General features: G+C 39.5%; 4 protein-coding genes across 4 annotated transcripts; 3 read left to right on the top strand and 1 right to left on the bottom strand.

The window, feature by feature from the left end:
• Nucleotides 1–736: 736 nt before the first annotated feature.
• LOC125216939 (protein trichome birefringence-like 37) lies at nt 737–2,667 on the top strand. The gene is made up of 4 exons (XM_048118730.2): nt 737–1,018; nt 1,142–1,313; nt 1,711–2,048; nt 2,148–2,667. The coding sequence occupies exons 1-4, from the start codon at nt 738–740 to the stop codon at nt 2,404–2,406; spliced, it is 1,050 nt and encodes a 349-aa protein (XP_047974687.1). The 5' UTR covers nt 737; the 3' UTR covers nt 2,407–2,667.
• Nucleotides 2,668–3,587: 920 nt separating this feature from the next.
• Nucleotides 3,588–6,586, bottom strand: LOC125211985 (protein INCREASED PETAL GROWTH ANISOTROPY 1-like). The gene is made up of 6 exons (XM_048111969.2): nt 5,257–6,586; nt 4,814–4,945; nt 4,557–4,738; nt 4,361–4,472; nt 3,864–3,998; nt 3,588–3,786 (listed from the first exon to the last, which is right to left on the bottom strand). Exons 1-6 carry the CDS (start codon nt 6,385–6,387, stop codon nt 3,673–3,675), a joined length of 1,806 nt encoding a protein of 601 aa, XP_047967926.1. The 5' UTR covers nt 6,388–6,586; the 3' UTR covers nt 3,588–3,672.
• An 8,894-nt stretch (nt 6,587–15,480) lies between these two features.
• LOC148930357 (uncharacterized) lies at nt 15,481–19,630 on the top strand. Its single transcript, XM_089066438.1, has 6 exons — nt 15,481–16,388; nt 16,515–16,611; nt 16,666–17,143; nt 17,997–18,064; nt 18,194–18,284; nt 18,486–19,630. Exons 1-6 carry the CDS (start codon nt 15,481–15,483, stop codon nt 19,628–19,630), a joined length of 2,787 nt encoding a protein of 928 aa, XP_088922564.1.
• A 36-nt stretch (nt 19,631–19,666) lies between these two features.
• Nucleotides 19,667–19,999, top strand: LOC148930356 (uncharacterized). Its single transcript, XM_089066437.1, has one exon. The coding sequence runs from the start codon at nt 19,667–19,669 to the stop codon at nt 19,997–19,999; it is 333 nt and encodes a 110-aa protein (XP_088922563.1).
• Nucleotides 20,000–25,868: the final 5,869 nt, after the last annotated feature.

Below are 25,868 nucleotides of genomic sequence, written 5' to 3'. Positions count from 1 at the left end.
GAGTATAGGCATTTAATAATTGAGTATGCGCAAACTTAGTATTCCCTCCATCCCACAAGAATATGCATTCTTTCCTTTTTAATCCGTCCAACAAGAATATGCATTATTTTCTTTTAATCTGTCCAACAAGAATATGCATTTTTCAATTATGGAAACTCTTTTCTCTCTAATGAGGTGAGATTCATTCCCCGCTAACAATACTTTAATTACTTTTTTTCTCTACCTCTCTCTTACTTTATCAATTTTGCATTAAAATTCATGTCAAACTCAAAGTGTATATTTTTTGAAGGAAGGGGGGAGTATATAGTACTACATTAATTTTTTATCTTTTTTTTTAACTATCGTCTATCTTTATTTTTACAATAACGTGTAAAATTAGTATATTGAAATATTTAAATTTATTTTTTCCCCTCAAAACATTCTATACATATAAATATATAATAATAGTATAACTCAATTAAGACAATTTTAAGTTAGTTGGATTGCGTACCTCATTCGTCTTCTCATCTAAAAATTAAACAACTCTTAATTACTTGAAAAGAATAATATAACGGCTTCATAATTTCAAATTCAATACTCATGCAACAAATTAAATTAAATATCCAGATATAGTATTTTAAATTCCATAAAACTTTCCTCTCCATTCGTGCATAATGAAGCAATAATTAATACTACTAACATTCCCCATTGTATATAAATGGTGCTACGTTTTCAAGATTTTAGTGTGCAAAGCTAGGATGGGAATATTCAAGTGTCATTCTTTGTTAGCAATTTTTGTGTTACATCTCATATATGCAAAATCAGAATTATTTGCAAACACAAGTAATTATTTTGGAGAGTTAGCAAATGGGTGCAACTTGTTTAGTGGTGCATGGGTGTATGATTCTTCTTCACCTCATCTATACGATTCTTCGAGCTGTCCCTTCATTGATTCTCAATTTGATTGCCTCAAACATGGTCGCCCAGACAAAGATTACATCAATTACTCATGGAAACCAAGCTCTTGCAACTTGCCTAGGTAAGATCAAATTTTTTTTATGGGTAAATAAACATAAATTTAAAAACTGTGTCAAACGATGTATGTCAATCTGTATCAATTTACTTAAATTAATTAAGCTATATATGATTTATTTGCCTACAGATTTGATGGTGTTGATTTTTTGAGGAGATGGAAAGGGAAGAAGATAATGTTTGTGGGCGACTCGCTGAGCCTAAATCAATGGAACTCGTTGGTGTGCATGCTACATGCTGTTCATCCGAATGCTAAGACCACCTTCGTTAAACAAACCCCAATTTCTCATGTTACATTTGAGGTTAATTTATTCCGAACACCCTACAGTTCTAACGAAAATCAAGTCTTAACAAGATAAAATAATGTTGTAAGTGAAAATCCCTGTTATTATAACCGAACGGTTAAAAATAACAACAATTTCACAAATAGTGTAAGAAAGTATATACTTGCTCTAAGTTAATGTATCCCTCTTTCCGCAAGATAAAATAGGCTAGTACTCACGGATTGGCGTGTTGTGTTAAAAGAATAAACAATTTCACCCTATCAGAAAAAGAATCCCAAACTTATAGGTACTAACAAACTTAACGTTGGTTCGAGAATCGAGAAACACTTTGCTCTTAAAATGCAAGCTAATTAAGTTGGTAGAGAGCAAATGCAACATAATAAACAATTTTTTGCTTTAATTTTTGAAAATGCAGGAGTTTGGTGTGACAATATTCCTCCACACAACCCATTATTTGGTGGACCTAGTGAAAGAAGCAAAAGGTTTTGTCTTAAAACTAGACTCCATTGAAGAAGGCAAAGCATGGCTAGGAATGGACATGCTTATATTCAACACATGGCACTGGTGGCTCCACACTGGTCCCAAAGCACAAGGTTGGGACTTCATTCAATATGGTTCCACCATAGCCAAGGACATGGACCGCCTCCAAGCCTTCTCTCATGCCCTCACCACGTGGGCCCATTGGGTCAACCAAAATGTCAACCCTTCCAAGACTAAGGTCTTCTTTCAAGGGATTTCTCCCTCTCATTCTAGGTAAAGTTCATTATTTACATAATTTTATAAATTCTTAGCATCATCTGTGTCACTTTGTGATAATATATAGTAGTGTATGTGGTGTGTGTGCACTGATAGGGACTGCGATGGAGCACGTGCACCTGATAAAGGGACCACGGATTCGATAAGGCCAGAGTCGGCTACTATAGTTTTGAAGAAGGTGTTGAGTACGTTAACGAAACCGGTCTATTTGCTAGATGTTGCGGCCTTGTCGGGGCTCCGGAGAGACGCTCATCCGTCGAGATACGGTGGTGGCGCGGGTCTTGATTGCAGCCATTGGTGCTTACCTGGATTGCCGGATACTTGGAACCAGCTTCTTTATGCAGCGCTCATTTGAGGAATTAATCAACTTGTTAAGAAAAGATGAAACTATACTTCTAAATTAATAACTACTATTTAAAAACTAAAATATTGATGTTAAAAAAAACTGGAATATTGCAAAATTATCATATTAAATGGAGTCCTAATATATCATTGAGAATGTATTGTTACACAGTTTACAAGCTCAATTGTTATGTTCCATGTTAATGTACCATCTTATGTTGCACTAGTATTAAGTGCTAGTTTATAAAATTATGGGATATTGATTTGGATAAAACACGAACTTTGCATAAAATCTGGTATTTTTCTTAAACTTTGAAAGTGGTAAAAGAATATCATGGTTACATTTTTCTAAGGATAGTAGGCCGCGACTAGTGCCGGGGATGGAAAGGGAAAATGATTCAAGGAGCAAAAATACACTTCAAATCTAGCAATTATAAATTTTTATAACAAAATACTATTGGGTATGGAGCGTTGAGCAAGATGCTCAGACGTAGTAGTAATTAATCAATTCATCAGGGTTTTTAAAAGAAACATAGAATGGTTAAAGTTAAACGTTATATATGCATAAGCAATTTGAAAACATGATTTCTAGTATGCAATTCCACTTATCTTAAAGAGAGAAAGCTAAGGTTGAAAAATCCAAGGAGCGATGCCTCATATTATGAAAATTGACATCAATTTTATAATTATTAGATTTGGCCCTCCTAAGTTTATGGTTATTTTGTCCATTAAATGTTACTCCTATTGTTTTCACACCACATAATATGAAACAAATGGTTAAAGATTAAAACATACGATGCCAACTTTCTTCATAAAAATGTTAACCAGGTTAAATGGGACATCATGTTAACATCATATCTATAAATCTAATGGCCTAAAAATGATAGTACTATTTCCAAAGATGTAGTAACCATTTGATTGCATCTCTATGGTCATGTCAATTTTATCATTGCAAGGACGGCCCGTCGAGGAAATTTTGCAGTAAAGTTGGTGATTTTTTTATCACTTTTAAAATTTGTAAGAAATATCAAATTTTACACAAAATTTGTGATTTATAATTTAAATGTTTTCGATGTATTTTATGTACAACAATGTTATTTAAGTTATTGAAATAGATGGAATGATTTCCATGATCGCAAAATATTGATTTGAACAAATATATTTTGGATCGCAAGATGACTGCGGCAATCTGTATTCACAAATCTTCAATTTCCATTTCTTTAATTCTTTATACAACAAAAAAATGAAGCCATTTTCCGAAGCTGAGTTTGCTGCAGAATCAGCAAGGAGACTTGCAAACGAATTTCTGTTGGTGTTGATTTTGGCACAACTGAAACTTCTCCCTCAGTTCTTGAAACGCCTTCATCGTCTCCACATCGAACCCGCCCGCAAACTGATAAACAACCCGCGTCTTGTTACACTAACCACGTACATCGATGGGGTTAAACATCACGTAAAACAATTTATTACCTGATGAACTCGAAAGGCAAACTTGACGCCTTGGACTATAAGCTCCTCTTCCTCGGGTCCACCTGCCACCATTCCGAGTTCTGCCGAAGCTCTCTTCATGTACTTCATTGCCAATTTCACAGATGCCAGCTTGATCTACAATGGCAAAGGTAATTACGCACATTCAGTTTTTGTCATTTCACAATCATAGACGAAAACAAATGGTACAGACAAATGATGCAAAACCTTAGGTCAAGTCAATGTCATTACAATTGTATTATTGCAGCAATTTTGTACAATTTTAAATAAAAATGATACGAGCATGTGAGAGTTCAATTTCATAAATTTGACAGATTTCTCTTGTTGAAAGTGTGGCAACATTTGTTAAGCCTAAATAAATCATAGTTTTTCTCAATGATCTAATTGTGCACACTGATATTTTATTAGATCATACTATCAAATAACATATGAATCTTGCACACAAGCTGCAAACACAAAGAATAGGTGTGAGGCTTCACCTGACTCACAAAGCCGGTGTCGAGCATCCAGTCCATTGGAATATGATGAACTTTGTACCGGTTCGCAGCCAATTCTCTCATCCTCGACAAATTATAAGCACTGTGCTCCACTCTGATCAACAAAGCATAGAATTTGAATTTAAACCTCTGTGATTATCAAACCACAACCATCAAAATTAGGTGACATTTAACATACTTCTCAAAGAGGGACTGCATTTTCTTGAGAGCAGGACCACAATGCTGTCTGGGATCATCGCGAAACGACAAAACTTCAGACTCCAGCTTCTTTAAATCAGAGTAGCCAAATGCAGCTTCTCTCAGTGCATCAGCCTTCTGCTCCGGCCAGTCAAAGTGCTTGAGCACAGCCCTCTCATCAACCTTCACATTTTTGCATATAAATTGAGAAAATATTGGCAATTTATTCAGTTTTTTGCATCCAAAATAAGGTACTACCAGATATGAGAGCTCATCATCAAGCCATTTAACAAATGGGAGAACATCTTCAATGTCAACGAAAGCAGCATTGTGAACTTCTTTGATCAAGAATCTGATGAAATCTCCTTGGGTCTCCACATCTGTCTTGATCTGCAATAAATTATGGATAACATTTATACACAGTAAATGGACTTAAATTAGGCGGCCTACAACGGTTTAATCAAATGGTTGAAATTAATAGATTGTCATAAAAGGCCACATGGTTTCATTCAATTTTACAGCTTTCTGGATTTTCCCAATATGGATTTTGAATTTAAACCCTGTTTTTATCTTCAAATTGGTATTGCACAAATTCCAGAGAGGACAACCTAAAGTAACCACCGTGTTTTTGTGAATGCGACATTTTGGCATATGCAAATGCAGTAAAAATAAAGTAAATAAAATTAATTAAAAAAATTTACCGCGAGTAAATGTGAAGAACGGTTCTCAATTTCCCCAATCATATCCTTCGCCGCAGCTCCGGCCAACGAGCCGACGCCGGAATCGCGTCTACAGCTCGAATCTCTCCGCATCAGCGAGTGGTAAAACTCAACCACCTCTGGAACTCTCCTGACCTTCGCCGGCGCCGCCTTCGATTTCACTCCCTTCGGCGGAGGTGGGGGAGGAGGCGGAGCAGCGGCCTTCGACGGTGCTGGCGGAGGCGGAGGCGGAGGAGGAGGTGGTGGCGGCGCGGCGGATTTCACCGGAATGTTGGATATCTCCGCCAATGTGCGGTCGGCTGAATCGGAAAGGGAACCGTCGCTGTGATTGACCGATGAAGAAGACTGAGACGACGACGACGACGGCCGCGGCGGTGGTTTCGGAACCCGCGGCGCTCGGGATCGAATCGAGATTGAAGTTTCGTGAATCTCCTCGGAATCGCAGCGAGAAAGCGGAGGCGCATCGGCGCTGAACTCGTCCTTGTTGACGCTCTCACAGAAATTGGAGGCGATGTTACTCTGCGTTACGCATTTGCGCAAAACCTTCACTGAGAAATTCGATTTGTTGAAATTGTTGGTGAAATTCGCCATAGAAGATGAAGAAGAAGACGACGTCGTTTCATCGTGCTCGGCGACGGCGCGTTTAATATCGCACAATTCCGCCTGCATGTATTTGATCTTGTCTTCGTATTTACGATTCTGCTTCGTCAATTCGATGTGCAGGAACTCGTTCTCATTCCTCAGCTGCTCATTCTCCACCTCCAAGCAATCGATCTTCTTCCTAAACCGCTCAATTTCACAATCCTTGCTGGAAACCTCCCTCTCCAGCACCGGAAGGATCGCGACGGACTCCTTCAGCAGCTTGTGCTGGAGAAGCTCCGTCTTGAGGCGCGACTCCCGATCGCGCAGCTCCTCGACTAACCGGATCAGCTCGGAGACGTCCGGCGGGCGCGGCTGGACCTGCGCGGAGGAGCGCGGGAAGAAGGACCGGGAGAAGCCAGCGGCGGAGCTTTTTTTACCTTTAGCGGAATCTGGAGTTGGCATCGGCGGCGGCTTCGATCGAGCTGGGGAATTGTGCATTCCCATTGCCGTTTTGACTTTTCCGGCGACCATTCCAGAAATTGGGGATAAATCGGTGTTTAATTGAGTGAAAAAATGAAATTATTGAAAAATTGTGAATCGGTTTGGAATGTTGATAGAGAAGGACGAGTGTAGATGCGTCGTTTTCGACATGACTGTAAACAGAGTGTGTTTTGGAGTGTGAGTTTAGATGAACGATTATCGAGGAACGGTCTCTTCCTTCACAGATTAGAATACCATACAAATTTGGGAATTCAAATTTAGCTCTTCCACGCGCTCATTCGACTGTATTAAAGAATCATTAATTAATAATATAATAATTATTATATTATTGATATTGTTTATCTATTATATCATAATAATAAATATGGGAATTTAAATATTGTTTATCTATCATAATAATAAATATAATAATATAATTATTAATATTTTAATCATACATGATTTAATTATAATTATTTATTTATATTATTATTAAATAAAATTTGTAATTTTAATATTTTATCAAGACATTGTTGATTAATTATTAATTTATTAAATAATTATTATTATTACATATTATTCATAGTTTAAATAATTACAATTATTTAATAAATTATTAATTATTATTATGATCATAACAATTAAGTACTATTATTCATGATTTTAAATTATTTTTAATTTTGTTTAATAATAATAAAAATTAATAATTGTATAAAATTATACTTAACTCCGTTAAAATCTAAATGGAGTATGTAAGAGCATCCTCATCCGTGCTCTTAGCTAAGAGCACGGAAGTGGGTCCGGACCCACTTTTACTCCTTGTCCTTAGCTAAGAGCACAACACCCACATCCGTGCTCTTCCGCAAGGACAAGCTCAAGGATCCCACCATTCTATTATTCAATTTAAATACTTCAATTACTAAAAACATTTCTACATTATAAAAATACATTAAAAAATAAAAATTACATAATTAAAATCCTAAAAAATAAAAACTAGATAATTAAAATCTTAAAAAATAAATATACATAATTAAAATCCTAGAAAATAAAAAAATACATAATTAAAATCCTATAAATTAAAAATTACACATGTGGAAGACTAGTCTTCTATCCCCAATTGTCTCTTGAGACCCCAGATCATTCACTCATTGTTGCAAGTTACTCCGGAGTCATCTTCGACGTATCGTTCAAATAGAGTTGACCCAAAAGGGCCCACAACGAGTTGTTCGGGGGTGGAGGAGGCACAAAGGGAGCGGGAGCACGAGCTGGGGTGGGGGCGGATGGAGTCGGGGCGCGACGGCGGGTGGCCGTCGCCTTCTTCTTTCCTTACGGTCGGCGGGAACTGCTCGGGGCCAGCGTCGGGGCTACCCAAGTTAGTTCCGGCAAGCTGGGTAGCCACATCATCGGAGACGCCGTCGGACATGGCTACCGACCTAGACCGTTTGCTAGAGGAGCTGGAGGAGGATGCTACTACGCCGCCCCTATACTTCAGATGAAGGCGCCCCTCCTGCCAACAAGCGAGGTACTTGAACGCTTTGAACTCCAAGCTTTGGTAGGTCGCCAAGGCGGCACTGATGATGTCGAGCTCGCTCTTGCGCACCATACTATCATTACGATAGATGATTCCCTCCGGCCGGGTTTCATTGTATAGACGAGTGATGCGCCACCAATACGTTTCCCCGGTTTGATTCGTGCCAACGTCCGGATCTTCGGAGACTGCCAAGTAGGCTTTGAACATCGTCATCATCTCATCAGGAGTATACGGGGTGCGGGTGCCACGAGTAGGAGGAGTAGGAGTAGGAATAGAAGTAGGAGTAGAAGTAGAGCTGTTGCTCAGTCCCGATCCGGGTTCGGGTGCCCACCCGAACCTGGAGGCATTTTGGTCGTCCATCGGGTAAGGCCGATAGCCACCCGCAACTTGCGAACATTGGGTTTGAGGAGGGGCCGTAAATTGCGTTTCCGCACTAGGGAATGAGTCGGAGTTGAACCAATCGTGGTTCCAATCGCGATTGCCGGAGGGGTGATCGCCGGAGCCGGATATTGTGTATTGTAGTGTGGTGGAAATTTAGATGAGATGTTTGGTAGATTCAATATACTGAACAGAAACAGAACAGATAATCTGAAAGTCGTGATGAAATCACTTTCAGTTCAAATCAATTTCGGCGGTTCTACCAAAATATTTGATCGGATACAATTTAGAGAAAAACAGAACTATCTTATGTTGATATCTGAGAAAAAGAATATACGAACCAAAACAAGAATCAATCAGATTTAACAAGACGAACCAGCGCCTTTTATCAAGATGAAACAGCGCGTCTGTTAATTTCATAACTGAAATTAACTGATTTTCAAAGGTTTCCGAAATTGCAAACAAGTCCTTTGACTTTCAGAAATTACATTTTCGGATGAATTTCTTACACAGCAACTTCGTTGGACCCCGCTACCTGGGGGCGCTGCCTCCGGACCCCCGTCATCTATTAGGGGCTTCGCCGCTAATATCATAATGAATTCAAATAAGCGCGCACTCCGCACCTCCAGACTTATATGATGTCTCATTATGATAATACTGATCAATCAAGTTAATCCAATTACACTAAAATATCCAACAATCCTCCCCTATTTTAGTGCAATCCTTGATTAACTAAAACAAGTCATCTCAAACATTCAAACTTTTGCATAAATGAAATATCGTAATGATTGAATTCCACCTTAGTACATTACACATTCCAAATATTCGAATACCCCGGGTGTCTCTAAGGATTGAAGCCTGGGAACTCACATTGAATACACGAAGATAACGTACATAAAAGTTTACATACGAATATGTTCTATCTTGACACTATATTTTACTACCATATGTCCTTATCCTTCATAAACATGTCGAAACCAAGTCCCAACTTCTTGAAGCAGCTAAACTTCATGCTTATATAGGTAGCTCATTTATTTTTGCACCTACATTTGCAATTTTTCAAAAGAACTATTAAGAATATATACATTCAACCTCCTTAACTTGTAGGTCCGAACACATACCTTGGGATGATTTTCAAATGTGTTCCAATCTTCAAATATTAAGTCTTCCACATTGAATTCTGCATCTAGTGTCATACTAAATGGAAATTGGGTATCTTAATATCAGAGATTTGTAGTGGACTTTAATCTTATCCCTATAGCCGATTTGTGCACAAGATCTTTACTTAACCCTCTGGTTAAATGATCGGCTAAGTTGTCATGAGTTCTCACAAACTCCACAGATATCACACCATCCATAATAAGTTCACGAATCATGCTATGTCTAACACCTAAGTGTCTTGACTTTCCATTATACACTTGACTATATGCCTTAGCCAAGGTAGCTGCACTATCACATCTGATAGATATAGGTGCTATCGGTTTAGGCCACAATGGAATTTCATATATTAGATTTCTTAGCCATTCAGCCTCTTTACCAGCTGCTGCTAATGCCACAAACTTCGATTCCATTGTTGAATTCGTGATACAAGTTTGTTTCTTTGATGCCCAACATATAGCACCCCCTCCAAAACGGAATACCCAACCACTTGTGGAAGAATAATCTTCCATATTGGTGATCCAACTTGCATCCGAATAACCTTCAAGAACAGAAGGAAATCCAGAATAAGACAACCTATAATCCATGGTTCCTTTTAAGTATTTAAATACTCGATTCATTGCTTGCCAATGGATTAAACTTGGATTATGAGTATATCGACTCAATTTTCCAACTGCAAAAGCTATATCGGGTCTAATACTAATCATAGCATACATTAGTGATCCAATAGCCTTTGAATATTCAAGCTGATTCACAGCAACTCCTTTATTAGGCACGAGTTTTGCACTAGGATCAAAAGGAGTCTTAATGGAAGAACAATCTTTGAAGTTAAACTTTTCCAACACCTTCTCAATATAATGTGATTCCTTGTTCTCCACGTGTGATCTTAATTCCAAGAATCACATCAGCTTTCCCCATGTCTTTCATCTCAAACTTAGATGACAAAAAATCCTTTGTTTTATCAACTTGATCTTGGTCAGTACCAAAGATCAACATGTCATCCACATATAGGCAAATGATAATCCCTTTACCGGTAACATCAAATTTTCTATATACACACTCGTCTGCTTGGTTTAATACAAAACCATTAGACAACACCAGGTCATCAAACTTCTGATGCCATTGCTTGGGGGCTTGCTTTAGTCCATAAAGAGATTTTACCAATTTACAAACCTTATGTTCATTACCAGGCATGACAAAGCCTTCTGGTTGTTTTATATAAATCTCTTCATCTAATTCACCATTCAAGAAGGCAGTCTTAACATCCATTTGGTGAATTACAAGATTATGTATAGCAGCAAGTGCTAACAATAATCTAATTGTGGAAACCCTAGCAACAGGAGCATAGGTGTCAAAATAATCAATTCCTTCCTTTTGTCTAAAGCCTTGAATAACCAATCTGGATTTATATTTGTCTATGCTTCCATCTACCTTCATCTTCGTTTTGAAGATCCATTTACTATTCAAAGCTTCACATCCAGGTGGTAAATCAGTCAGTTTCCATGTACCATTTTGGATTATAGAATCCATCTCCTCTTGGATTGCCTCTTTCCAAAATGCAGAATCCCTTGAAGCCATAGCTTCTTTGTAAGTCCTTGGATCATCACCAATAGTAAAACAATATTGATATTGAAAATTAATTTCATTTCTTGATCCTTCTAGTAAGTACAATTGGAAATCATTTCTAAAAGACTTAGCTTTTCTTGCTCTACCACTTCTCCTAACATTAGGAGATGTATCAATCACTTTTCCAGTTACACCAGAGTTACTAGACCTTGCAATCATGTCTCCAGGTTTAGATATAGACGTGAATCTATCCTCATTGCCAAAATCAGCATCCTTTGACTCAATAATAGAGTGCATCGATACATAGTCATTGGGTTCTATGACATAGAACCTATAACAAACAGAATTTTCAGAATAGCCAAGAAACACACAGTCTATACCTCTTTGACCTATGGTTTTCATTTTAAGGTCAGTTAGTCTTACCACAGCTCGACAACCCCAAACTCTGAGATAACTCAGTTTTGGTGGTTTCTTATGCCAAAGTTCACAAGGGGTTATCTTGTTCCTTTTATTAGGAACTCTATTCAACAAATAACAGGCTGTTAACATAGCCTCACCCCAAAATCCTTTACTTAGGCCAGAATAACACAACATTGAATTAATCATTTCTTTCAACGTTCTATTATTTCTTTCAGCTACACCATTTTGTTGTGGTGTATATGGAGCAGTCGTCTGATGTATTATACCAGTAGATTCAAAATATGTTGGATCATAATACTCACCTCCCTTATCAGTGCGAAGAACTTTAATCTTCACACCATGATGAAGCTCTACACTTTCTTTAAAGATTTTAAATTTATCAAGAGCTTCATCTTTTGAATGGCATAGATAGACACAGCAAAATCTAGTAGCATCATCAATAAAAGTAACTACATACTTTTTATTACCAAGTGAGGGAGTCGAATGAAAATCACACAAATCACTATGTATAAGTTCTAATACCTTAGTAACTTTATTGACATTCTTATTGAAATGTTGTCTAGTTATTTTAGTTAACATGCAAGTTTTACACTTTTCAATGTTATACTCAAATGCTGGTATTAAACTCATTTTCGACATATCTTTCAATCTCTTGTAATGTACATGTCCAAGTCTAGCATGCCACAATTCTGATTTACTAACATGATTACTAAAACTAGTAGAAGTCATGCAAACAGAATTATTAACAAAAGAAACATCTAGATTCAACTTAAACATACCACATGGATAACCGAATCCAATAAAAGTGCCATGCCTTGACAGAAGTATTTGTTACTTTCTAACACTTGTTTATAACCACAATTATTCAACACAATACCAGAAACTAAATTCTTACAAATACCAGGTACATATACAACATTATCTAACACTAAGGAATTTCCAGAAGTAAATACTAGGCTAACAGATCATATTCTTTTGATTGGTTCAGTTGCAACGTTGTCCATCTTCAAAGAAGATCCATCTTCAATTGGTTTAAAATCTTTGAACCATTGACGATCCTTGCATACATAACATGTTGCACCCAAATCAATCCACCATGAAAGATCATCATCCTGCACATAAAATGCTTCAGAGATTATTGATGCATAATAATTCTCAACAGAATGATCATTAGGTACAGAAAACGAACCTGATTGCTTTTTCAGGATCCTTGGATCCACTTGAACCTGCCTCGTATTTTTCTTTTCCTCCACCCTTTCCACACTTACAATCCTTCTTGAAGTGCCCGGATTTGCCACACTTCCTGCAAGTCAGTTTAGGCTTCTTATTCCCAGCCTTACTGTTATTCCCTTGAAACTTCCGTTTCCCTTGAAACACACGTTTCTCTTTACCAGCCTTTGAGGATTCACCCTCTTCCACCATGTTCACAGAAGAACCAACCATGTTTCTAGCATTACCAACAGAGCCCTTTTCCATTTCACGTATGGACTGTTCAATTTGGAAGTCACTTCCAAGTTCGACCAAATTCAACTTCTCCTTCTTATGTTTCAGATTATTTTTAAAATCCTTCCAAGATGGTGGCAGTTTATCAATAATACTAGAGACAGAAATGGATTCATCCATTTTCATATCATATTGGGAAAACTGTCCCAATATCCTCAACAATTCATTGTATTGTTCCATGACAGGCCTCGTATCAAACCATTTTATAGTTAATAAAGTTACCAACAAGAAATTTCTTGCTAGAGGCATCTTCTGCCATATATTTGGCTTTGAGAGAATCCCACAATTCCTTAGCAGACTCAACATATTGATACACATCAAATAGAGAATCAGACATACCGTTTAAGATGTGACCACGACATATGTAGTCGTCATTCTCCCACTTCATCCGCCTCCTCATCTGTTCCAGAGTTTCATTTTCACCAGGAGTACTCAGAATGTACACGACCTTGAGATTCGTTAGCATGAAATGCATCTTCTTTTCCCAGCGTCTGAAATCCTGGCCAGCAAATTTATCCAACTTCGTGAAACCTTTCGTTCCTTCCTTTACCGTTTCCTTGTTCGACATTAATTTGATTTGATCTTTGTTAGGGTGATTCAATATACTGAACAGAAACAGAACGGATAATCTGAAAGTCGTGATGAAATCACTTTCAGTTCAAATCAATTTCGCCGGTTCTACCAAAATATTTGATCGAATACAATTCAGAGAAAAAACAAAACTATCTTATGTTGATATCTGAGAAAAAGAATATACGAACAAAAACAAGAATCGATCAGATTTAACAAGACGAACCAGCGCGTTTTATCAAGATGAAACAACGCGTCTGTTAATTTCATAACTGAAATTAACTGATTTTCAAAGGTTTCCGAAATTGCGAACAAGTCCTTTGACTTTCAGAAATTACATTTTCAGATGAATTTCTTACACAGCAACTTCGTTGGACCCCGCTACCTGGGGGGCGCTGCCCCCGTACCCCCGTTCATCTGTTAGGGGCTTCGCCCCTAACCTCATAATGAATTCAAATAAGCGCGCACTCTGATACGCCCGGATTTTGCACTGTTTTTTAAGGCCATTATTTGGTCCGTTTTTGTCATCAAAATCACTCTACATGTCCATTATTTGCATATTCTATACATTTTGGTATTTTGACGTGTTTTGTGAGAAATGTGCATATTTGAGCCGAAAAGGGGAGTAAAAACGCATAGTCTGGAAATCTGGAGTCAGACGGCGACCAGCGACCGCCGCGAAGTTGTACGGCGACCGCCGGCGCCCGGCGGTCAGAGCTATGTGGCGGCCCGCCTCGGAAATTTACGCTAGGAGAAGAGTCTCGCCCGGCGACTGCCGGAGGACATGTGGCGGTCCGCCACCGAAGGGTCAGAGTCTCTGGACTCCAACGCGGCGACCGCCGGCCAAGGTGCGGCGGCCCGCCGGAGAAAGGCGGCGAATCCGACCAGCCCTAGATTTGCTCCAAGATTTACCAAATTTTGAAGCTCTTTTCCTTCTATGATGAGGAATAATCTTCCCCTATAAATAGGACCTCAAGCTTCATAAAAAAAAGAGTTTTTTTTCCGACACACAACAAGAACACATTCATAGAGATCAAAAGCTAGAGTACTTCAATTGTGCAAGGAGTTGAAGAAGGATTTCAAGAACATCAAGAACGACAAGGATTCAACCTACGGGTTTTATTTGCTTTAGTTTTATGTTCAGATTGCTTTCCCTTCAATCTATGTTTTTAGTTTATTCAGTCATGTGTAACTAAACTCATAGGATTCTAGGGATGTGTTAGTAGCAACTTTGGTTATACAATTCCGTTTTCTATTTAATACCCGTTTTGTTTTTACTTTGTTTCTTCCCTAAGTTAATCATGATGCTTCATAATTGAGTGACACAATTATGTATGATTCAATACAACTTGCTTCATAACTGTGACAGAGTTCTAGCGAGTTAGATCCACTTAGTAGACACTACAGTTAGCTTCCTTTAAAACGGCACTGTTAATTGAGAGTGAGGACTTTTCAAGGGTCTTAGGATCTTTTTGGAGTTACGTGTTAGGATTGACAACCCTAATGTTAGTAATCAACGTTTGTATCGCATGAGCATAAGCTAGGTGACTCGTCCTTTCAAACTATTAACTGTGCTAGGGTATTGTAGTTTGGAATTTGTATAACCATAAAAGTGAACGCACATCCCTGGAATTCTCCTTATCTCTATACTTTTCTCTCCTTGATTTGCTTGTTTTTAGTTGTTTACTGTTTTTAATATTTACTGTTTTCAAAAAGTTACAAAAAATTCTTGTTTCTCCAGATAGTAATTGAGTTCTAGTAGAAGATAGACACTTTGTGTACATCTTCCCCGTGTTCGATACCCGGTACTAACCTTTTGCTATACTATACCTACTCTGTATACTTGCAGGTATTTATAGTGCAAATAAAAAGTGCATCAAGTTTTTGGCGCCGTTGGCGGGGAAGACAATTCACTTTGAAGTGATATCTTCAAACGGATAATTTTACTATTTTGGATTTTAATAGCTTTCATTTTTATTTTATTTTATTTATTTTATTTTATTTTTCTTTTTGTTTTAATGGATTTTCCTGCAAGCGTAGGAAATCCATGTGGTTATTTTGATGAGCAGCATAGGGGATCGCACTACGTCCCAGACTGTTCTGATTACTCCTATGATGCACAAGAGTACTGTTCTAATGATTATGAAACATGTGCAGGTGTGGAGGATCAACCCCGCTCCAGTTGGGAGGTTCTGTTAAAAATTTGCATTACTGAGGTTCTTAACCATAGACAGGTGACGAACAAAAGGTTGGAGAATTTGGAAAGAAATACCAGCGCCTTGGAAAGAGGGTTGGCAAACCTCGCTACTCAAGTCGGGATGCTGGAATTCAACCTTGGGATCTTAGCCACAACTATAGGAAACAGGCACACTCCAGGGTCGCTTCCTAGCCTGCCAGAAATAAACCCGAAAGGAAAATGTCACGCGGTGCAGCTACGCAGGGGGACTACATATCAACCTCCGGAGGCAGGAGACCTGGGCAGGAGAGGAAGAGAAATAGAAAAACCACCTGGTACATTGTCTGTCGATGATGTGCGGCGGCCCGCCGCATTCCAACACGGCGACCCGCCGCGTACTCACCAACAGGACGAGGAAGATTCTGGAATTGGCATGGCTGAAGACCCGGCGGTCGCCACGCCCCATCGCGGCGGTCCGCCGGCCGATAAACAGCAAGCAGATGCTTTACCACAAAGCAGTGTCACCATTCCATATCCTCAACGATTAAAGAGCAAGAAGCTTGACGCTCAGTTTACCAAGTTCTTGGAAGCAATGAGCAAAGTCCACATCAACATTCCACTGGTAGAAGCCCTTCAACAAATGCCCAATTACGCCAAATTTTTGAAAGATGTTGTGGCAAAGAAGAGAAAGTGGGGGAAGTACGAGACAGTGGGCCTAACGGAGAGCTGCAGCGCTATCATTCAAAAAGGGTTACCCACCAAGCACAAAGATCCAGGGAGTTTTACATTATCTTGTGTTTTAGGGAATGATGTGAGAGGTAAGGCGTTATGTGATTTAGGATCCAGTATTAATTTGATGCCTTTATCTTTTTACAGGAAACTCGACGTTGATAGTATCCGTCCCACCTCAATCACGTTGCAAATGGCAGATCGTAGCACAACAACGCCAATGGGGATAGTGGAAGATGTCTTGGTAAGAGTGGGAGAGTTTATTTTTCCTGCTGACTTCGTTGTTTTGGATATGCAGGAAGACAAGAAGGTGCCTTTGATCCTTGGAAGACCATTCTTAGCCACTGGCGGAGCCATGATAGATGTACAAAAGGGAGAGCTGACATTGAAGTTGAACGATGAAAGCATCACATTTAACATCTACGGTGCACTGAAATTCCATGGAAAGGAGGGGGCAGAAGGCTATCAAGAATGCAGTGTCATACAAATCGTAACCGACTGTGTGGGAGAAGTAGAAGTCACTTATCATCAAACCCAGGATCCTCTTGAATCTTGTCTCATAAACTCATTTACTCCTAATGCTGATTTATCATCTTGTGATGCAAGTGTTTGTGCAGTGGTGACAGAATTGGAAGTGCTACCGGAGAGAATTCCTCAAAAGGGAAATGCATTTTTGCCATTGCGTACACCCGAAGAAGAGGAAGAAAGAAGGCAGGCAGTGGGAAAACCACGGGGACCACCAAAGGTGGAGCTAAAGCCGCTCCCCAACATCTCAGGTATGCATTCTTAGGGCTAGGTAACATTTTTCCAGTTGTGGTGTCCGCTGCATTGAATGAAGAGGAGTGTGAAAAGCTTTTGTGTGTGTTAAATAAGTATAGGTCTGCCATAGGATGGTCTATTAGTGATTTAAGGGGGATTAGCCCGACCACATGCATGCATAGAATTTTACTTGAGGAAGGGCATAAACCTCGTGTGCAAAGCCAACGTAGACTTAATCCTATCATGCAAGATGTAGTACGAAAAGAGGTAATAAAGTTACTAGATGCAGGGATTATCTATGCAATATCTGATAGTGAATGGGTAAGTCCTACGCAAGTAGTAGCTAAGAAAGGGGGGATGACTGTAGTGCCTGGCCAGAATGGAGAGATGATAGCCACTAGAGTAGCTACAGGATGGAGAGTATGCATTGATTATAGGATGTTAAATGCAGCCACTAGGAAAGATCACTTCCATTTACCTTTTATTGATCAAATGCTTGATAGATTAGGGGGATATGATTATTACTGTTTTCTTGATGGTTATTCTGGTTATAACCAAATTGCTATTGCTCCCGAGGATCAACATAAGTCTGCCTTTACATGTCCTTATGGTATTTTTGCGTATAGAAAAATGTCTTTTGGACTATGTAATGCTCCCGCCACTTTTCAGCGATGTATGATGGCTATATTTCATGATTTAATTGAGAAAGTAATGGAGGTTTTTATGGATGATTTTTCGGTATTTGGAAAATCCTATGATCACTGTCTTGAAAATTTGGCTAAGGTTTTGCAGAGATGTGTGGAAACTAACCTAGTTCTCAATTGGGAAAAATGTCACTTTATAGACTAGGACATAAAGTGTCTTCTGCAGGTATAGAAGTCGACGGGGCAAAAATTGCAGCCATTGAAAAGCTCCCGCCTCCGTGCAATGAGAAGGGAGTAAGAAGTTTTCTGGGACATGCTGGCTTCTACCGGAGATTCATCAAGGATTTTTCAAAAATCTCTAAACCTCTTTGTAAATTGCTTGAGAAAGATGTGAAATTTGATTTTACTTCTGATTGCTTGCAGGCTTTTGAGACCTTGAAGAAAGCTCTAGTGAGCGCTCCCATTCTCATTACCCCAGATTGGAGTCAACCATTCGAGATTATGTGTGATGCAAGTGATGTTGCAGTTGGCTCAGCTTTGGGACAAAAGAGGAACAAGATTTTTAGAGTCATTTATTATGCTAGTAGAACTTTAGATTCTGCTCAAGCTAATTATACAACTACCGAAAGGGAGATGCTCGCTATCGTATATTCTTTTGATAAATTTAGAGCTTATCTTGTGGGGACTAAAACCATTGTTTACACTGACCATGCAGCTATAAGGCATCTGTTCGCAAAGAAAGAAGCAAAACCCAGGCTCATTCGATGGATTTTGTTACTTCAGGAATTCGATGTTGAGATAAGAGACAGAAAAGGGTGTGAAAATGTTGTGGCCGATCATCTGTCGCGGTTGGAACATCCGGTGGAAGGAGAAGACTTATCACTTGAAATCAACGAGGATTTTCCCGATGAACATCTGTTTTTCACTCAAGCCACTTTCCCATGGTACGCTGATATTGTCAATTATTTGGCAGCCAAGGTACATCCTCCTGATCTCACTCCTTATCAGAAGAAGAAATTTTATAGAGATGTACGATCTTATTTTTGGGATGAGCCCTACTTGTTTAAAAGATGTGCAGATACTATACTTAGGAGGTGTGTACCTCAAGAGGATTGGGCAGCCATTGTTGAGAAGTGTCATTCATCCCCTACTGGAGGACATTTTGGTGTGCAAAGGACCGCAATAAAGATTTTGCAAAGCGGTTTCTATTGGCCCACCATATTCCGCGACTCTGCTAGTTTTGTTCTTCAATGTAATGAATGTCAGCGCACGGGGGGGATCACTAAGAAGAAGGAGATGCCTATGAATACCATTATTGAGGTGGAATTGTTTGATGTATGGAGGATAGATTTTATGGGACCATTCCCAAAATCAGGAGAGTACCAATATATCTTACTTGCAGTAGAATATGTTTCTAGATGGGTGGAAGCAATTCCAACCAGAACTAACGATTCTAAAGTGGTTACTGCTTTTGTTAGAAAGAATATTTTTTGCAGGTTTGGTACTCCTCGTGCCCTCATTAGTGATGGAGGATCTCACTTCAACAGTAGATGGTTAGACAACGTGTTGGACAAATATGGAGTCAAGCATAGGGTCACTATTCCATACCATCCGCAGGCGAATGGACAAACGGAATTAGCAAACAGAGAGATCAAGTCGGTTCTTCAAAAGACGGTGAGTGTGAACAGAAAAGATTGGGCACTTCGGTTGGAAGATGCGTTATGGGATTACCGCACTGCCTACAAGGGTCCCATAGGTATGTCTCCTTATCAACTTGTGTTTGGAAAGTCATGCCATTTGCCTCTTGAGTTGGAATACAGGTCGTATTGGGCAATCAAGAAGTTGAATCAAGATTTTTAAAAGGCCGGTGAGGAAAGACGTCTTTTTCTTAATGAGATGGACGAATTTCGAATGGAGGCTTATGATAGTTCATCCATCTACAAGGAGCGAATGAAGGCTTATCATGATAGGATGATCAGTCCAAGAGAGCTCACCTTGGGGGATGTGGTTTTGTTGCATAACTCGAGACTATCTTTGTTTCCCGGGAAATTGAAGTCCAAATGGACTGGTCCATACATAATCAAGAAAATCTATGATAGTGGAACAGTTGAGTTACTAGCCCCGGATGGACAGTTGTTTCAAGCAAATGGTCACCGTGTTAAGAAGTATTACAGTGCAGACAAAGTGTTAGATGAAGAGGTTGGTCTCGAAGAGCCACCCAAGGAGTGAAAAAGGGGGGTAAAAGTCAAGCTAATGACTCTAAAGGAGCGCTTGTTGGGAGGCAACCCAACAATTTTTGCTTTAATTTTAAGTATTTTTGGTTTTGGTTTAATTTTGTGCTTTGCAAATATTTTCGCAGGTTCTGACCTCTCCGTGGCGACCGCCGCAAGCTCTGCGGCGGTCCGCCACCTGAACGCTGGAAATCATCTTTGACATGCTGCGACCGCCGAACAGCTGCGGCGGACCGCCACCTGGGCACAATTTTCCAGCGCGATTTTTCGAAATTCTTCGAATTTCGCCCCGCTCAACCTCTACGCGAAATTTTTCAGGGTACGTTTTTGTTTTCAGTAGTATACTCACGTCCCTACCGACTCTACAAACTTATTACACTTTGTTGTAAATAAGTTTGGGGGGATGAAGTGGTGGACCGTGAGTTTAGGGTTTTCTTTTTGTTTTTTTTGTTTGTTTTTGCTTTAATTTTCCAAAAACCCGTAGGAGATTTTTGTGTTCTAAAAATGTTTTCTTGAATCCATGTCATGAACATAACATGAAGAACTTAGAAACACGCATGCTTAGGGACACATTAGACCGAGTTGCCAATGATATTATATTCCATCTATGTTTAAGTGTGGCTTAACGTTTTGATATGATGGTTGGGTGAAAAGGTGCATAATTAGTGAATTGCTTGTTCGCCTTGAATCGTGCTTCTACCTTGTGAGATTTGAGCCTTAAATTCTTTCTTGTGTGATTTATCTGTATGCATGTATATGTTTCTAGAACTTGCTCTTAGTCTGCCTAAGTTTACATAGTGTTTAAGCTGATTTAGGAGGATGTTAGGCCGTCTTTTCTTAGCTACTTTTATATCCAAAATTTTCGACCCTCTCAATTTTTTCCTTTGGAACCAATTTTGAGCCTTTAAGCCTTTTCTTTAGAAGCCAAAATAAATGGGGGGACAATTCATTGGGTTAGTATAGTTTTTGTTATCTTCTTTTGTAAAGGAATTGGAGAGATAAGGAGGAAAGTATAAAAAGTAGTGTGCTTAATATTAAGAAAGTACAAGTTGTGAAATTGAGAAAAATTCCAAATATGTGCTTGATCTTAGAAAAAAGAAAAGATGTAAAAAAAAAAAAAAAAAAAAAAAGAAGAAAGAAGAAAGAATGTGTGAAAGGTTGTGAAAAGAAAATAAAATCAAAGGATTGAAAGTAAATTGAAGGAGAAAAATAAAGTGTTAGAAGTGCCTTAAGTTTTAGAAAGGTGGAGTCATCTTAACTCTACTTGGGATATTTTTATATTTGAGTCACTTTTTAGCCAAATATTCCTCACCTACCAAAGAGCCTACGTTACAACCGAAAAGAAAGACCTTTCGGACTTTTGATGCTTAATCACATTGAGTAGAGGAGGGATTAGACTTTGAGCAAGCCTATGGTAAACTTTGCATGATGCATGATTTGAGTGATTTACACTTTACCTTTATACACTTTGAGAGTGAGAGAAAGAACACTTCCCATCTTTGGAAGTTTGCCACATGTGAGTGCTTGAATTTAAGGTGTTCCACGAGTTAGTAATGAAAGTGCACTATTAAGCCTTGCTTGATTTGATTGTGTTAATCCATGCTTAATCTATTCTTTCATCTTTTGAGGCAATTATGACGTCTAGTCCTTGTGCATTCCGTGCGTCTATTCTTGTGTCTTTAATGTTTTGTTCGAGGACAAACAAAAATGTAAGTTTGGGGGAGTTGATACGCCCGGATTTTGCACTGTTTTAAGGCCATTATTTGGTCCGTTTTTGTCATCAAAATCACTCTACATGTCCATTATTTGCATATTCTATACATTTTGGTATTTTGACGTGTTTTGTGAGAAATGTGCATATTTGAGCCGAAAAGGGGAGTAAAAACGCATAGTCTGGAAATCTGGAGTCAGACGGCGACCAGCGACCGCCGCGAAGTTGTACGGCGACCGCCGGCGCCCGGCGGTCAGAGCTATGTGGCGGCCCGCCTCGGAAATTTACGCTAGGAGAAGAGTCTCGCCCGGCGACCGCCGGAGGACATGTGGCGGTCCGCCACCGAAGGGTCAGAGTCTCTGGACTCCAACGCGGCGACCGCCGGCCAAGGTGCGGCGGCCCGCCGGAGAAAGGCGGCGAATCCGACCAGCCCTAGATTTGCTCCAAGATTTACCAAATTTTGAAGATCTTTTCCTTCTATGATGAGGAATAATCTTCCCCTATAAATAGGACCTCAAGCTTCATCAAAAAAGAGTTTTTTTCCGACACACAACAAGAACACATTCATAGAGATCAAAAGCTAGAGTACTTCAATTGTGCAAGGAGTTGAAGAAGGATTTCAAGAACATCAAGAACGACAAGGATTCAACCTACGGGTTTTATTTGCTTTAGTTTTATGTTCAGATTGCTTTCCCTTCAATCTATGTTTTTAGTTTATTCAGTCATGTGTAACTAAACTCATAGGATTCTAGGGATGTGTTAGTAGCAACTTTGGTTATACAATTCCGTTTTCTATTTAATACCCGTTTTGTTTTTACTTTGTTTCTTCCCTAAGTTAATCATGATGCTTCATAATTGAGTGACACAATTATGTATGATTCAATACAACTTGCTTCATAACTGTGACAGAGTTCTAGCGAGTTAGATCCACTTAGTAGACACTACAGTTAGCTTCCTTTAAAACGGCACTGTTAATTGAGAGTGAGGACTTTTCAAGGGTCTTAGGAGCTTTTTGGAGTTACGTGTTAGGATTGACAACCCTAATGTTAGTAATCAACGTTTGTATCGCATGAGCATAAGCTAGGTGACTCGTCCTTTCAAACTATTAACTGTGCTAGGGTATTGTAGTTTGGAATTTGTATAACCATAAAAGTGAACGCACATCCCTGGAATTCTCCTTATCTCTATACTTTTCTCTCCGTGATTTGCTTGTTTTTAGTTGTTTACTGTTTTTAATATTTACTGTTTTCAAAAAGTTACAAAAAATTCTTGTTTCTCCAGATAGTAATTGAGTTCTAGTAGAAGATAGACACTTTGTGTACATCTTCCCCGTGTTCGATACCCGGTACTAACCTTTTGCTATACTATACCTACTCTGTATACTTGCAGGTATTTATAGTGCAAATAAAAAGTGCATCACACTCCACACCTCCAGACTTATATGATATCTCATTATGATAATACTGATCAATCAAGTTAATCCAATTACACTAAAATATCCAACATGACAGAATATGAGAAAAAAGATGAGAGAATGTAGATGATAGAATAGATGAGAATGTAACTTTTTTGTGTTGAAGTGGGGGTATTTATAGATGAAAATGTGAATTTTGGGGAAAAAAATTGAAACATAAATTAAAAGTGGGTAGAAAATGGATATAATTTTTTGGGAAGTGGGAAAATATTTTTTTAATTTAAAAACTTTTTTTAAAATTAATTTCAAATTTTTTTAAAAATTTTTTTGAATATGCCAACGACTATGCCGTTGGGGAATCAGAGAGCGCCACGTGTGCTGCTCAGCGGCACGGACGTGCTCTTAGCTAAGAGCAGCGCCGTGCCGCTGTACGGACGGACGGCTCGCAGCGGCGGACGAGCTCGTCCTTGCCGCTGGCGCTGACAGACGGACACGGTTTTCCCTACCGCTGCAGATGCTCTAAGAATCCTAAAATTGAAAAAAATAATACTTCATCTATCCTACAAGAATATATACTATTTACTTTTTATTCTGTCCCACAAGAATATGCACTTTCTATATTTCGAAAGTTTCTTCTCTTTTAATGAGGTGAGACTCATTCTCCACTAACAATACTTTAAGAGCATCCCCATCCGTGCTCTTAGCTAAGAGCACGGAGGTGGGCCCGGACCCACTTTTATTCCTTGTCCTTAGCTAAGAGCACAACACCCACATTCGTGCTCTTAGCTAAGGACAAGCTCAAGGGTCCCACCATTCTATTATTCAATTTAAATACTCCAATTATTAAAAACATTTCTACATTATAAAAATACATTATAAAATAAAAATTACATAATTAAAATCCTAAAAAATACAAATTACATAATTAAAATACTAAAAATAATAATACATAATTAAAATAAAAAATACATAATTAAAATCCTACAAATTAAAAATTACAAACGTGGAAGACTATTCCTCTAACCCCAATTGCCTCTTGAGACCCCGGATCAATTGCTCATGTGTTGCAAGTTGTTCCGGAGTCATGTGAGACGTATCGGTCATATGAAGTTGACTCAAGATGGCCCACAACGAGTTGGTCGGGGTTTGAGGAGGCACAAAGGGAGCGGGGGCGGCGGCGGCGGGGGGGGCGGTGGATGGAGTCGGGGCGCGGCGGCGGGTGGTCGTCGCCTTCTTCCTTCCGACCGGCCGGCGGGAACCGCTCGGGCCAGCGTCGGGGCTACCCAAGTTAGTTCCGGCAAGCTGGGTAGCCACATCATCGGAGGAGGATAGAGCTACCGACCTCAACCGTTTGCTGGAGGAGCTGGAGGAGGATGCTGCTATGCCGCCCCTATACTTCGGATGTTGGCGCCCCTCCTGCCAACAATCGAGGTACTTGAACGGTTTGTACTCCTCCCGTTGGTATGCCGCCAAGGCGGCAGTGATGATGTCGAGCTCGTTCGTGCCGCTCCCCGCCGACCGCTCTTCCTGGAGGTAAATCCCCTGGAACTTCCCGATTGCCTCGTTGCATCTGTAGATGCAATTGCGAACCATACTATCATTGCGATATATGGTTCCCTCCGGCCGGGTTTCATTGTAGAGGCGAGTGATGCGCCACCAATAAGTTTCCCCGGTTTGGTTCGTGCCGACGTCCGGATCTTCGGAGACTGCCAAGTAGGCTTTGAACATCGCCATCATCTCACCCGGAGTGTACGGGGTGCGGGTGCCACGAACAGGAGGAGTAGGACCAGAAGTAGGAGTAGGAGTAGAGCTGTTGCTCCCTCCCGATCCGGGTTCGGGTGCCCACCCGAACTCGGGGGCGTTTAGGTCGTGCACCGGGTAAGGACGGTAGCCACCCGGAGCTTGCGAACCTTGGGTTTGAGGAGGGGCCGTAAATTGGGTTTCCGGACTATATCCGGCCTCGGAGTCGAACCAATCGTGGTTCCAACCGCGATTGCCGGAGGGGTGATCGCCGGAGCCGGACATTGTGTAGTGTGGTGGGAATTTAGATGATAGAGTAGGAGGAAAAAAGATGAGAGAATGTAGATGATGATAGTATAGATAATAGATGAGAATGTGATTTTTTTTGTGTTGGAGTGGGGGTATTTATAGATGAAAATGTGAATTTTGTGGAAAAAAATTGAAAAATTAATTATAAGTGGATAGAAAACGGATATATTTTTTTTGGGAAGTGGGAATATATTTTTTTTTTATTTAAAAACATTTTTTAAAATAAATTTCGAATTTTTTTTAAAAAAAAAAAATGAAATTGCCAACGGCTATGCCGTTGACCAATCAGCAGCTGCCACGTAATTGTGCTCAGCGGCACGGATGTGCTCTTAGCTAAGAGCAGCGCCGTGCCGCTGGCACGGACGGACAAGCTCCATCGACGGACGGACGGCTTGGTGCTCAGCGGCACGGACGGACGAGCGGTGCGTTGAGCACCGCTGCGGATGCTCTAACTACTTTTTCTCTCTACCTTTCTCTTACTTCACCAATTTTACATTAAAACACGTGTTGAACTCAAAGTGCATATTATTTGGAGAAGGAACTACGAATAGATAGGATTAGAATTCGGGATAGTTGTAGTCTACTTTCCTTATTTTTAGGATTCTTATTACTTTTTTAATTTGATTAAAAATCATAATAAAGAAAAATATTTTTAAAAAATTAAAAAATCAAATTTTTTTTTCATTCAAAATT

This window comes from Salvia hispanica, chromosome 3, assembly GCF_029641045.1.
Source record: "Salvia hispanica isolate PSC_SH4W2 chromosome 3, Shi_PSC_v1, whole genome shotgun sequence".
NCBI lineage: Eukaryota > Viridiplantae > Streptophyta > Magnoliopsida > Lamiales > Lamiaceae > Salvia > Salvia hispanica.
Note: the sequence above shows the minus strand (reverse complement) of the source record. Positions and strands in the feature narration are given on the sequence as shown.